A 12,876-nucleotide genomic window follows, 5' to 3' on the forward strand; every position below is an offset into this window, starting at 1 on the left:
TAGTATATATGCTCTTCGATATGCTGCTATGGTGTCAGAAGAAAACTGAAGATGCCGAGCCGGCCGCTCGCCGGGTCCGAGTTGCCCCGTCAGTTATGAGCACCTGACTGACTGACTGATTGCGGCATCTGGAGGATGGCATTGGATCTGGCACGTTACGGGCGCCGAATTGAGCAGATTCCGAACATTGTTTTTGGAGTGGCCTGCTGGTGGCACATGGGATCCGGTGGGCGGCCAGGTCCAGGTATGCGTCGCCATGCCATGCCCTCCTGCGGAGTACTACATTATTTGCCTCGCCCACCTTGTTACGTGCACGTATCTGCCACAAATTACTCCCGCATTTGCGTGTCAGGGCTGTGTATCAGCAGCGTTTTTCACTTTGAATTTGTTACTCCTACTTCTGTCTGTGTGCCGTGAACCCGGACGGAAACCTGAGCCGATCTACAGATTTCGCCAACAAGATAGAAAGGTTTTTGTCTTTTGCAACAATGAAACAACTGCAGCTGGCGCCTTGCCCGGTCTGCAACGTGGATGGCAAGTCGGTAAGTAGTGCCGTAGTGACTAGCAGTCTCCTAGGCAGGTACGTGTGAGATGCTATTTTCCTCATCCTACCAGAGGATCTGTTTGGCTGCCAGTTCGATTTCCATTGGAAACGAAGAAAATCGACGCAAATTACAGTGTCTCGGTCGGAAGAATGCGATGATTTCCACACATTTTTGTAATTTCAGAAGAAATCAACAGGGGAGAACACTGAACAGCTACCTAAATGTTTATTTATATCCGTTTGGAAATTTTCGGCGCATGGCGAAAGTAACAAAATTTGGAGCATCATATCATTGGACGTGGTAGCTCGTGTGTTTGTCTAATCTCGATCTCTGTTGTACAGTAGATAGTAGAACCAGAATGTAGTTCGCGCGGGATGACTGAAGCAAGCGAATGCCATGGAGGCAGGCGGGCGGGCAGTACGGCGGCGGCGGCCATTTAACACTCCTGTCGGACGTTGCACGCGACGGCCTGCGCCCACATCCGGAGCTGGTCCTTCATCTCCGCCGCGGACCTCGCGTCCGCCTGCTGCAGCCTGATCGCCGACGCGGACGCCGTGAGGGGCGGCGTCGACCGCGCGCCGTGCTGCCACGCCTCCGACAGGTACGGCCGCCGCACGACCCCGTCGTCCTGGCCCGCGTGCTCGACGTTGGCGTCGTCGTTGTCGCTGGCGCTGCCGGACCCGGAGGCGGAGCTGCCCCTGGTCTTGAGGCCCGGGAGCACGTCCGCCAGGCTCTCGCGCAGCTCCTCCTGGTCGAAGACGAAGCCCAGGTCCTTGAACCCCTGCACCTCGATCGACTCCAGCGCGCTCGAGCTCTTCCACCTCTTGTCCAGGAACTCGCTCTTGGTCCGGGCGATGGTGGACGGATGCTGGCTCGCGCCGAAGGATCGGAGGTCGCGCCGCGGATGCCCACGCTCCGCTCTGCTGCTGCTGATGCTTGCCAGTCTCGGCGTCCGGTGGTCACGGTCAGGCTGCAATCAAAGTGCCAGCACGTCAGTTCGTCGAACGGTAGATACAGAGGACCTCGGAGCATTCGATCGATCATCCGATCCAACAAGATCAGTTGCTCTGGCGATGCAGGGGATGGACCGATCGATGCCGATGATGCAGTGGCGCGCATGCATGTATGTATGTAGGACGCTAGGACGTGTACCTTGGTGGGCGTGTGGGATCGGCAGTGGTTCTCGAGCGTGCTGTGCGAGTGCCTGAGCCTGGGCAGGCTGGGCGTGGACCTGGTGACCGCCTCCTCGCCGCGGCCACGGCCATCGACGCCCATCATGGCCGAATATGGGACCGGCGTGGACGGCGCCCGGTGCAGCAGCGGCGACGACGACCCTGACCCGCGTCCTTCCTCTGCGATCCTGGTGCGCAGGACGCCCTCGTAAATCTTGCTCCAGTTCATGTCGTCGTCCTCCGCCGCCTCGGCCGGCGCGGCCTGATCTGCACCAGCAGTTGTATCTTCCTCGGGCACCTCCTCGACGTGCCTGGACGACGACGGCGGCGGGTCCATCCTGATGCGCGGCGACGGGAGCGACGGCGTGCGGAGGAACCGGGACTTGCGCCCCTGCATCTGCAGCTGGTCGTCGGAGGCGCCGCCGGTCTTGGCCCGCCCGGAGGAGGACGTGGAGGGCGACTTGGGCAGCAGCGGCGGCCTCCTTGCTCCTCCCTTGCCGTCGTCCCTGCCGCCGCCGCCCAGGGAGTTGCTGAAGAACCAGAAGTCGTCGAGCAGGTCCAGCGCCGGGACCTCCTCCTGGTTCTTGCCCCGGCCGCCATGCCTCCGCCTCTCGTCGACGTCGGCGTCCCGCGGCGATGACGAGCAGCTCATGCCTGCGTGTGTGCGTGCGTGGCGCGGAACAAGGAAGATGCGCCGTTTTTGGATTGGCTAGCCTCGTCGTCCTGGAGAGCTGGACGAGCCGGGGATGGTGGGGGTGGTGGCGTGGCGATAGGGAGAGCGAGAGAGAGCGAGCGATTGTCCTGTCTGGTATGGTAGAGGAAGCTAGCTGAGCAGCGGCTGGAGGTGGAAGGAAACGTATGGACTATGGACTACGGATGGGCGCCGCCAGTTTGTTGGTTTCCGGCCGGTGTCGGGCCTCGCCCGGGGTTTTGTTGGGGTGGCTCGCTCGGGGCCCGCGCGCGGCGGACGGGGGAATTCTTTGTTCGACCGCCAGTTGTGTTGGGGCGAGTTGTGGGGGGTGGGGCCCGGCGACACGTCGGCCTGATGATTGCCCACCGCACATGACTGATTGGGGTTTGGAGGGGGTGGAGTCATAATTGTGGTTCTCTGTCTCTATCTCGTGCGCAGTGGGATGTCTATCGATTAAGGGACTGATAATGGTACAGTAATGTAATGTCATTTACACGGGAGGAGCTGACGTGGCAGTACCGGGCACTGAGGCACGCAAGTGTGTATGTATGTTGAAAGGAAATTTCGCGGCTGACTTTGTCCCATGAAAGTTCAGAAACTTCGATAGAAATTGGAAAACACCGGTATAAGACAAACACATAGAAATTTCATGTCGTCACACACGGGTTAATCCACAAGGGCTATGAAACAAAGTTAGTAATAAACACGATGCCAACCATTCCAATTCATGTTAATGTCCGAATTTGCATCTTAAAATGCCGGCAAGTGAGCTGTACTTACTGATTTTATTTAGCCTCACATTCATTGTTAATAAAAAACTACTTTAGATTAGCATCACCTTTCCGGCCAATTTCGTCGCACCAAAATTTAACTTATCTCTCACAACCCTCCCTCCATCTCCATACTAATTGTGCATTTCTAGTATTTTATTAAACATATACAACACTGATCGTTGATGTGAAGTTTTTTAAGTTATCAAACCAAGAGATTAATTTGAGCTACACAAGATTCTAACAATCACTACTTAGACCTACGAGCTGGACGACCCACTACCCACCTGCAACCCAGTTGAATTCATTCCAATAATAGATTGAATAAAAACAAACAGTACCTAAATATGTGTATATTTGGCTAGACAAGATTAGAGACATGATCCTGGATACATAACCATTGATTATATGGTTAGTGGAGAACAATAGGTAGTCTATGTTTTTCGTAACGTGGGAATTAGAGAACACATAAGTAAAATCGAAAAATCTAGACAACACAGAGTTCTGATTTTGGTTAGCTGCGTGATGATATTATGTGCTATCCTGACATGACAATGCAGGTAAGTGTGATGTAGAAATATCAGGCAGGTCACACACTCAAGGGGTCGTGCCATAGCCTTCACCATAAAAACATTATTATTTTTTGACACCGCGGCCAACGAATTATATATACATGGACTAAAAAATATATAAATAAATTGTAGATTGTTTGATTGGAATATAGTATTAGTTTCTCAACTCGCATGTTACATACATATATAATCGAGAGAGGGATGACATTTACATTCATTTACTAGTATCCTCATTTGATGATACATACAAACCGTGCTCTAGAAAACACCAGGTGATTCTACAATCCAAATATCTTGGATGATGTATTAAGTGCAATCCCCGTCCTGACACTAACATGCAACCTTAATCTGAGCTATATCCCGTTCAGCTTAATGCGCGTGGAACTGTTCCTCGTTACTTCTTACAAAGAAAAACACCGCATACGGCGCACGTCATAGTCACGCACGATGCACACGAATGTCACGGTTAACTTCTTCCACATTGCATGACCAGTTCACAGCAAATCTTCTTAATTAATGGCCAATTAAACGAGGATATGCCAAGTCGTCCTCGTCACGGTCTATCGAAAATGACCCATTAGTCGAATCAATAGTTCAAGAATCTTCTTTTTTGACAGATCGAACAGCTCAAGAATCAGCACAGTACCCCGTAGAAACGAGTACAGTAACAACAGATTGAAGAATGCATGATCATGTGTGATGATACGCAGAGGTGTCAGTACGAATCCTCGCTCGCCTGGGCTGTGATGGGCAATTTTATGTACGAACATCTGGATTGAAAATTCCCCATGCATCCTGCGGTATAATTGTTGCATCCTCATGGAGCTCTCACAGACGTTTGGATTTTCGGCCGTCCGATCGAGCTGACGTGGCGCGATCTCGGCCGGCCGTTCCGTCCAGGGCGCGAGGCCCTCGCACGAACCCACGTTTTATCCATGGATCGTGTAAAGCCCACCTGGCCCGGTCGTGCGAGGAGACAAAACGAGCGCCCCAGCCACACCCACGCCCGCGCCCCTTCGTTCTCCCTCTTCCTCGCGAGAGGCGGCGGCTGCTGCGCCTCCTCCTCGATGCACCTCCGCCTCCCCTTCGGCCCCGCACACACCACCGCCGCGCGCCATGGCGTTGCCAGGAGGAGGGCCCGCTCGCGCCTCCTTCCCCTCCTGCTATTCCTCCCTCCGCAGCCGTCCTTCACGCCGCTGGCCCAGCCGCCGCTCCCCATGCCATCTCATCCATCACGCAAGTGCCAAGAACAACGAAGTCTGCCGCTGATATCGCGCTCCCCCTCCGCCCAGTATCTCCCTACTTCTTGCCTCTCAGCAGGAGGTTCATGGGCCGCCACTCGGGCCTCTCTTCGGGCCGCTGGTGGTGAGCGCTGGGAGGAAGGGAGATGTGGAGAAGCGGGGCATGACGAGGAGGAAGAAAGATCCCGGCGGATCCGGGGTTCTCCTATCAGCTTCCATCCATGGCCTCTCTTCGTCTGGGGCTCTGCCCCTCTTCCCCAACCCTTCTTTCTTGTGTATGGAGGCTGAAGGAGGGCTTCGACGGTGCAGGACCGAACTCTCCCTATGTCTTTTTCTCTCCTCTCTTTTCTCTCTCTCTCTCTCTCTCTCTCTCTCTCTCTCTCTCTCTCAAGAACAAGTTATGGTACGGTGATGGTTTGTGAGACAGGAGGTTCCAGCGATGTCGCAGGTAACATAGGTATTTTAGACCTGCTGCAATAAGTTACAGTGTAATAATATAATCTGCATATTCAATTTCATTTAGCACAATTGGTGTGCTCATCTGATTGCGTCAAATGGCCAGCGAGCTTGCTGTTCAAGATCTCACAAGGAGGAGGTGGTTGGAGTCATCTCCAATGGTGTGGAGCTCCATCCTTTGCGCTGAACGGTTCTGATTTTCCATTATTTCTGCAGCCTGTGACACCAGCTGATGTTTGTCTAATCTTACCATCCATATTCTTTACATGTATTTTTTGGTTGTTGGAGAATCCGAAGGGAAGAAGTTACGTGTATACATTAATGCATTTACCACGAGTAATATGGGAAAAATGAAGCTGAATATCGTTTGAACTATTTCATGGAATTAGGGAGTAAATCTGAGAGATTCGTTTAAGGCAAAAGAGGAGAGCTCCGTAATAATTCAGTTACGAACATATGTTATCTTGTTATCTTATGTTTGGTTTCCAATATTATTTATTGGATTTCCAATTTTCCATTGATGATTCTTCAGATTGAATCATTTGACTTTTGTTCTCTGTAGGTGTTCATGGATAGTATGTCATGGATCGTCTTGATATTTTTTCTGTGCAGAAGTGGGTATATATGTTCTACCTGGCAAATGAAATTGCAAATTTACACAGGTTATTAATTTGGCGCACATGGTTTCTCATATGGTGCGAAAGTAACAGCAAGTTGAAATCTTGCAGCTGCCTCCTCATTTAAATCTTAACTTAGGGTTACTTTTTACCATTGCATTTGGAATTTCTCACATTGGTTCTGGAGATGCACACTCTTTGTCATGGGGATTACTATGGTGATCTATCATTTATTTGACTGTAAAGAGCAACAAATGTATGATTTTCGAAAATGTAAACAATAATTATGCATTCTAATTTTTACTGCTACCTTTTCAGCTGTTATGTAAAGCCAGATCATACAGCCATTTTTTGGAACCTGGGTCAAAATAGACATAAGAAAGCAGGACAGATCACATTTTTAGTGCACTTATGACTAAGATCATCTACCTTGGTTATTTGTTCATAGCCATGTTGTAGAACATGCAATATTTTGCATGTTAAAAGATTGTGGTCCTTACTGGTACAATATTGTGGGATTTTTAGTTATTTTTGTATATAACTGGTCCCTGTAGTATATTCTCATTTTTAAGTTTTTATCATGCTTGCATTCTTCAGTTTTGGATTTCTTTCTTTGCAGTTTTTTGCTTTTTTGTCATGTGTTTCTTCAGGTTTGTATTTATTTCCTTGGTAGTTTTTAGGTTTTCTGCAATTACTCATTTCTTTTACACTCCATTAATTGAGCTTCTGTTGTAGGAAAATCTGTCATGTCACTCTATTTTTCTTAACTGATCTAGGCGGTGTCGAATGTTTCAGGTTTTGTCTATTGTATCAATGGACAATGGAAATGGAGTTTTAGTTTTATGATGATCTGGTTGGAGCCTTGGGAGTCAAGTTGACTCCGATGTACAAAATAAACAAGGAGCAGAGGTAGCTCAAGGTAAATCCGCTCGGAAGCTTTAGTTCATCTCAATTGTTCACTTCTTTTTTTATCAATTTGATCTGGGTATTTAACAATGGGTAAGAAACTAACTAATGGAGGGAAAGAGATAAATTATAGCTGTAGTTACATAACCAAATGAGGATGATTGCCTACAAATGTTGTATATATTTTATTAGTTCATTGCAACAAGAACGTATGATATTATGATTAAATATATTCAAGGAAGCCATTGATGTGCTTCCCCGTGAGTCTTCAAGGTAATCAATTAAATCTTATAGCAATGGATGGAACCGACGAGGCTGGAGTTATGGTGCTCCTTAGCGCACGATCCTGCGGAGCGTGCGACTATTTTGCTTCTGATTGTTGCCAGACGATGCCGAGCCACCCGTGCCGTCATTGCTCGTCTCAATTTTGCGAGATCAACAGCCGCTGCTCAGCCTGCCGCCACATCCAGCAAGGTTATTGTCGTTCTCTCCTCTTGTTTTTCTGCTACTATTCATTGTGGAGGGCGTTGGCAAACAGAGCAATGGCATGCAGGTTCTCTCTCAGCATCTAATTCTGCTTGCAGCAGCTCATGAAGAAATACTACCACTGCAAGTCACCAGGTATCAGGTCAGAAAATGCAGGACCGAGCTACGTACTCTGATTTCCACATGTGGCTATCTCTGTCATTCACCGTGGCAAAGTGAAACTGTGATGTCAATCCTATGAATACGTTGAACCGAGGTGAGCCATTATCGATTCGCTGCTGAAGGTGTTTTCCTTTATTTTGTTTCATGTGGTTTATCTTTTATACTCTGAAATTATTTAGTTCCTGCATTGAATTGTAGTTTGTTTATTGGACTATTATATCGAGTGTTACTTGGCTTTTCATGGATTTGCATAAACAATGGTTAGTGCATGCTCTATCTTGAGCTATGTATATGAATATAATAGCTATCGTCCTATGGTCTATCTGCTAAAATGTGTGCACCAACTCTACCTTAAACAATAAAGTGAATCAGGGCTTTGTGATTTTTCCAAAACATGTAATTCCCTGAAGCACATATTTTGTATGTAATTCCTAGAATCCTCTGGGTAGTCAGTCTAGCAATCCTGACTCCCACAATCAACCTCCGACAGCCACGAGCCATGACCTCTCGTATTGTCATATGCTTCATGTTACTTGCTCTGTTTTGATAATGTACATGTATTAGCTATCATCTGTACATCTCGTGTTTTTATCTGAGTATTAACAAGTCAATTTTGAAAGTGAAAGCTTTCGATATGTCTGGTTCGCTCTCCGTTCTGTCTTTTGATGTGTTATAGATTGTTAAATTTTTTTCTGGATTTATTCATCTGTCTCAGCTTCCCCTATTACACCTTTTGATTTGTCTTCCCGGTAGATTTTGCAGTCGTTATAGCAGCGTCTTTGGACTCTGTTTGATATGTGTCATGTTATTGATTCTTCCTCCTGCAGGTGTTGATTTTATCAACCGGCTGTGGTGCCATGTATGTTTAGCCCACACGCTCCTCCATAGGAGTAGTGCAACTGCACTTGTACAGCGCCGCAGAGACAAATGGTGGCGAGCCGAGGTGAGATGCGTCCATCCCCTACCCTTCTCCTCCCCTATTGCTCTTAATGTCGCTGAGTTAGCGCCGCTGCTGTGCTTCCCTCCTCCTAGCCGATCAACTGGAGAGGCATTGAGGATGCGGTCTAAATGCACTAGGAGATGTGACCTCCCTCACATGCTTCCTAAGCTCTGTTTTTTTATAGAAAATTTCCATAACGGCCATAAGTTTATAAGGGCCTCTCTTTTTCGGGGTTTCCATTACTAATGTATATTCTTAAGAAACCGAGTTCAATTGAAAGTTCTTATCACTTACCAACTTGGTACGAATCTCATGAATCTTAGGTGTCCTCTGCATAGATTTTCGAAATTCCTTGCCTACAATGGCATTCCACATGGACTTTTATGCATAGAGATATGGAAGGGGGTGCAAGAAGCTATGCTAATTTTGCAGTGGTAGGTTGTGTCTTTGGATTGTCTTTTAACAGTAAGTATCATTCTTTTATTCATGTGGCCTAACCAGTGAGCTGTGACGAACATTTTTTTCTTTGTATTCAAACTAGCTTGAACGATTAAAAAGGGTGTTGGTCCATGTTTGCCTTTTAGCATTGTGTATTAACATTGGCTGGGCCATCTTCCCAAGTTGTAAAACTACAGTAGATGCTTAATCTTTGCCCTGTGCCTCTAGAGCTGCTGCCGGTGGTATTATCTGAGATAGCCGTGGAGATCAAAGGATCTATGTATAACCTTGGTTCAAGGTCTGCCTATGTGCTGAATTATGACAGGGACTAAAATAGGTTTGGGAGCTAGGCTACCAAAAAAAGAGGTGTTTCAAAAGCCTTTAATACTTGATTTTGGTTCGATTGCAGCAATGCAAGGAAACAATTGCTTTGGAACTTTCTTCCATTCTTTGTATTTCTTACATAGAGAAGGAAAGGGCAGCTATTATCAACTTCTTTCTCTGTGGGTTAACTTCCGTGCTAGCCTTATGCATTTTTCCCATGCCGCATAGTTCATGTCAAATATTAATTCGAATTTACGATTTCATTTACAGCTTCCCTGTACTATTGTTTCTGGAGCATGTAACTTTCCATGAATTAAGGTAATGGTGTTTTCCGTCTTCCTGAAGGTTGTAGCTACTACTATTTCTTTGTTAATTTTAGTTTAGAATTGGATCATACACACGAGCCCTTTATTTATTTTTCTTTGCTGCAACATGTAGCCTGGTTTAGGCATATTTCACTTGATCACTCAATCATTCCCATAAACTTATGTAATAATGTGAAGATCTTGCTAATCCATTTTCCTTGCTGCAACATGTAGCCTGATTTAGGCATATTTCACTTGATCACTGTCGTTACCCAGAATAAACTTATGTATTAATGAGCCTATTTTGTTTGGTTAACTTCTCAAGTGATTGAACTGTGTGTTCATTTATGTTCATGAAGTGCTTACTATTTATAGAAACCTGAGTTGAATCTTTATGCAGGTTGCAGAGAAAGAGTTATGTTGATATACTGAATCTAGGGCATTGGCTTATCGTGGCACCTTTAACCACATATTCTTCTTATCTTTTCATTTCTTTTAGGTACAATCATCTCTACTTGATCATTTCTGCAGAATGGTTGCTGTTTTCTCAACTTGCAGACCATCCGTATGATATTTGTTGGATGCCATATGGACAACCAGTATAAGCATGTTTACATCCGAGTACATTAGTAATTCGAGTTCTCTTATTTGTTTTATGTTCAGTGTGTGTTATGCAAAAGCTGTCTGACAAAATGTCAAACCTCTGTTTTAATCTATATATTGAGTTATATAGTCCTTGTGGTTCTAATTATACTGGGCAAAGTTTACCTGCAAATTTTGGGGGTCCTACAAAGAAATAAATAGGACACTGCTAAGGGCTGAGCAAATTTATAATCCATTTTGTTGCATTTTGTAAGGTTGTACATTTAGGTGTTATGTGTTTAATTCCGTTATGACATCTACAAGTTTTCACAATGGTGCTCCAGTTTAATTCCTTTCTTGGCTTTCTTTTTTAAGGGTAGAATGTTGAAGTTCAGTATTCACTTGTGCTCATTTTCCATGCCGATACAACATGGCTAGCGAGCTTAGGGGCGATCTGGAGAAACTGAGTACCTCATGCTAAAATTCAGTCTCTTATATTTCTTTCAACCGGAACATGCACCAGGTAGTCCGCAAGCGAAACAATTCCTGTGGTGTCTTTCTCATAATAGCCTCCCCCATCGCTACAATATTCCGAGGAGAGGCATTGAGATTGATACTTTATGCCCCCTGTTACTAGATTTAATGAAGACGGTGGCCATCTATTTCACAAGTGCAAGCCTCTGTGTGTGCATTGTGGAGGATCTGAAGCTTGAACCCATCAGAGCTAAGCTGGCCTCTTGTCTTGATGCCAAAGATGTCATTGCACAGATACTAGGTACCAATGAACAGAAGGAGATGAGATGTGTTGCCCTGCTTTCGGTCCGGTGGCGTGTAAGGAACAAATGCAATGCTGTTGGGTTCATGTCCTTGTCAGATTCAGTTTGTCATGTCTAACTGCTGAGTTTGAACAACACTGAAGCAAATAAAGAAGAAAGAGCAATCTGCTATGAGATCAAGTGGAAGCCACCGGTGCACGATGTTCTGAAGATAAATATTGGTGGGAGCATGGACCCAGCCAATGCGTCTGGTGGCTGGGCTTTGGTGTTTAGAGATGAGCTTTTGGAGTTGTAGCCGGTTCAGGTGCTAGCCATATGGAGCATGACGTTCTCCACACTGAGGCAGAGGCTACCTGCAACCGCTGTTTCAGGCTCAAATCTGGTGTATTTCTCGGGTTCACGTTGAACTGACTCACAACTTCTCGTGCAAGCGATCAAGGGAAGCGGGCAACGGTGCTACTTTTAGGGATAGTAAATTTCAGATTTCGTTGAACTTCTCTATTTTTAGTATTTCCTAATGCACGCCCTCGGGCCTGTAATAAAGTGGCGGATGCTATTGCGACGCATGGTGGTGATATTAGGGCTCAGCCCCCCATCCTTTTGGCCGGGTTGTGTCACTGGCTTCATGTCTGATTACATGATATGTTATGTTCTTTCCATCCTATTTGTCAACCGATAATTTTTGAAATGGATAGTTATTCACTTTTCATTTATTGCTTGCTTATTATTGATATTTACAAATGTATACAAAATAAACACAGGTACAAACTCCACGGGATCGTGCGCCAAGGCGCACATCAAAATCTAGTGTACATAATTGTATCTGCTGGACCAATGATAGGCCATAGTTGCATAAGCAGTACTGATCAGCTGGATCGGCTCACAGGCAGTTGAGTTGATTAGTTAATCTAGGTCGCAATGATGCCGGTCTTGGCTGGTGCAACCTGATTTTGCGGGCGGTTGGCATACGATTATTTTTGTTGAATGCGGAATTGATCGGGTAATGAGGTAGTCTATCAGCTCAACTTCCGGGAGGCGGCATGTGGAGGGTTCAGAGTTGGCTGCCATGTGCCGCGGGGGCCGCGAAACGGGGAAATGAAATGGAGTATGGCTTCTGCACACTCGATCGGAATTTGATCCTTTGCAACTCGATCGGTCTGCAGAATACGGTTGGTTTATTTTTTCTGTTCAAATATCTATGGAGTACAAAGTACGAGTCAAGTAAACCGGAAACCCAAGGTACAAAAGATACATAGAATCCAAAGTACCCGCACACCGAGTTACACCCAAATACAACCGTAAGCCAAAAGTGAAGTACACCGAAGTACAAGCGTATTAATAACCCAAGTACATCCAAGTGTAAGTGTGTCGAAACCTGTTGTACACCAAGATAAAAATTATGCTGCAATCGAAGTACACCAGTATTGAAAACTCCAAGGCACACCCAAGTATAACTGTGCTTAACCCAAGGTACAACGTACGCTAGGAACCCAAAGTATATATACGTTGAAATCCAAGTAAACCCAATTTATGATACTGCTTAAAGCTTATCTACAAACTTTGGTGCACACTCTTGGAATGCTAACAACTCCGCTGGCTTACGAACGATTTAAAATTCCAAATTCAGCAATTGAGTTGAAGACACGGATAGTGAGCTACTTATGTGCAACCATTAGTACTCTTGAGTTGTGCAAATTATTGCTAAAGCCTAAATGTCATCTATAACTCTTAATTGGAGACTATCATTGAAATTCAAATGAATCACTTCAAAAGTTCATGGCATGGACTCATTACTACTATATGAATTGGGGTTCGGAGGGGGTGGAGTCATAATTGAGGTTCTCTATCTCTATCTCGTGCGCAGTCGGATGTGTACTGAGTAAGGGACTGATA

General features: G+C 46.0%; 1 protein-coding gene and 1 long non-coding RNA gene across 3 annotated transcripts; one reads left to right on the plus strand and one right to left on the minus strand.

The window, feature by feature from the left end:
* Nucleotides 1–751: 751 nt before the first annotated feature.
* LOC124673595 lies at nucleotides 752–2,369 on the minus strand. Its single transcript, XM_047209644.1, has 2 exons — nucleotides 1,698–2,369; nucleotides 752–1,515 (listed from the first exon to the last, which is right to left on the minus strand). Exons 1-2 carry the CDS (start codon nucleotides 2,367–2,369, stop codon nucleotides 982–984), a joined length of 1,206 nt encoding a protein of 401 aa, XP_047065600.1. The 3' UTR covers nucleotides 752–981.
* Nucleotides 2,370–7,247: 4,878 nt separating this feature from the next.
* On the plus strand, nucleotides 7,248–9,287 carry LOC124678377. 2 transcript variants are annotated; one of them, XR_006994447.1, is made up of 4 exons: nucleotides 7,248–7,444; nucleotides 7,555–7,712; nucleotides 8,446–8,561; nucleotides 9,225–9,287. It is a non-coding gene; the product is annotated as an uncharacterized LOC124678377 (long non-coding RNA). The 2 variants fall into 2 exon arrangements; XR_006994446.1 differs by having other exon boundaries at nucleotides 7,558–7,712.
* The last annotated feature ends 3,589 nt before the right edge of the window (nucleotides 9,288–12,876 follow it).

This window comes from Lolium rigidum, chromosome 7 (assembly GCF_022539505.1).
Source record: "Lolium rigidum isolate FL_2022 chromosome 7, APGP_CSIRO_Lrig_0.1, whole genome shotgun sequence".
Lineage (NCBI taxonomy): Eukaryota > Viridiplantae > Streptophyta > Magnoliopsida > Poales > Poaceae > Lolium > Lolium rigidum.

What these genes read in the sequence shown, in the direction of transcription:
- LOC124673595 (XM_047209644.1), bottom strand. Translation starts at nt 2,369, where the DNA reads ATGAGCTGCTCGTCATCGCCGCGGGACGCCGACGTCGACGAGAGGCGG. An exon ending in GATCCCACACGCCCACCAAG is followed by an intron (nt 1,516 to 1,697) that starts GTACACGTCCTA and finishes CTTTGATTGCAG; the next exon opens with CCTGACCGTGACCACCGGAC.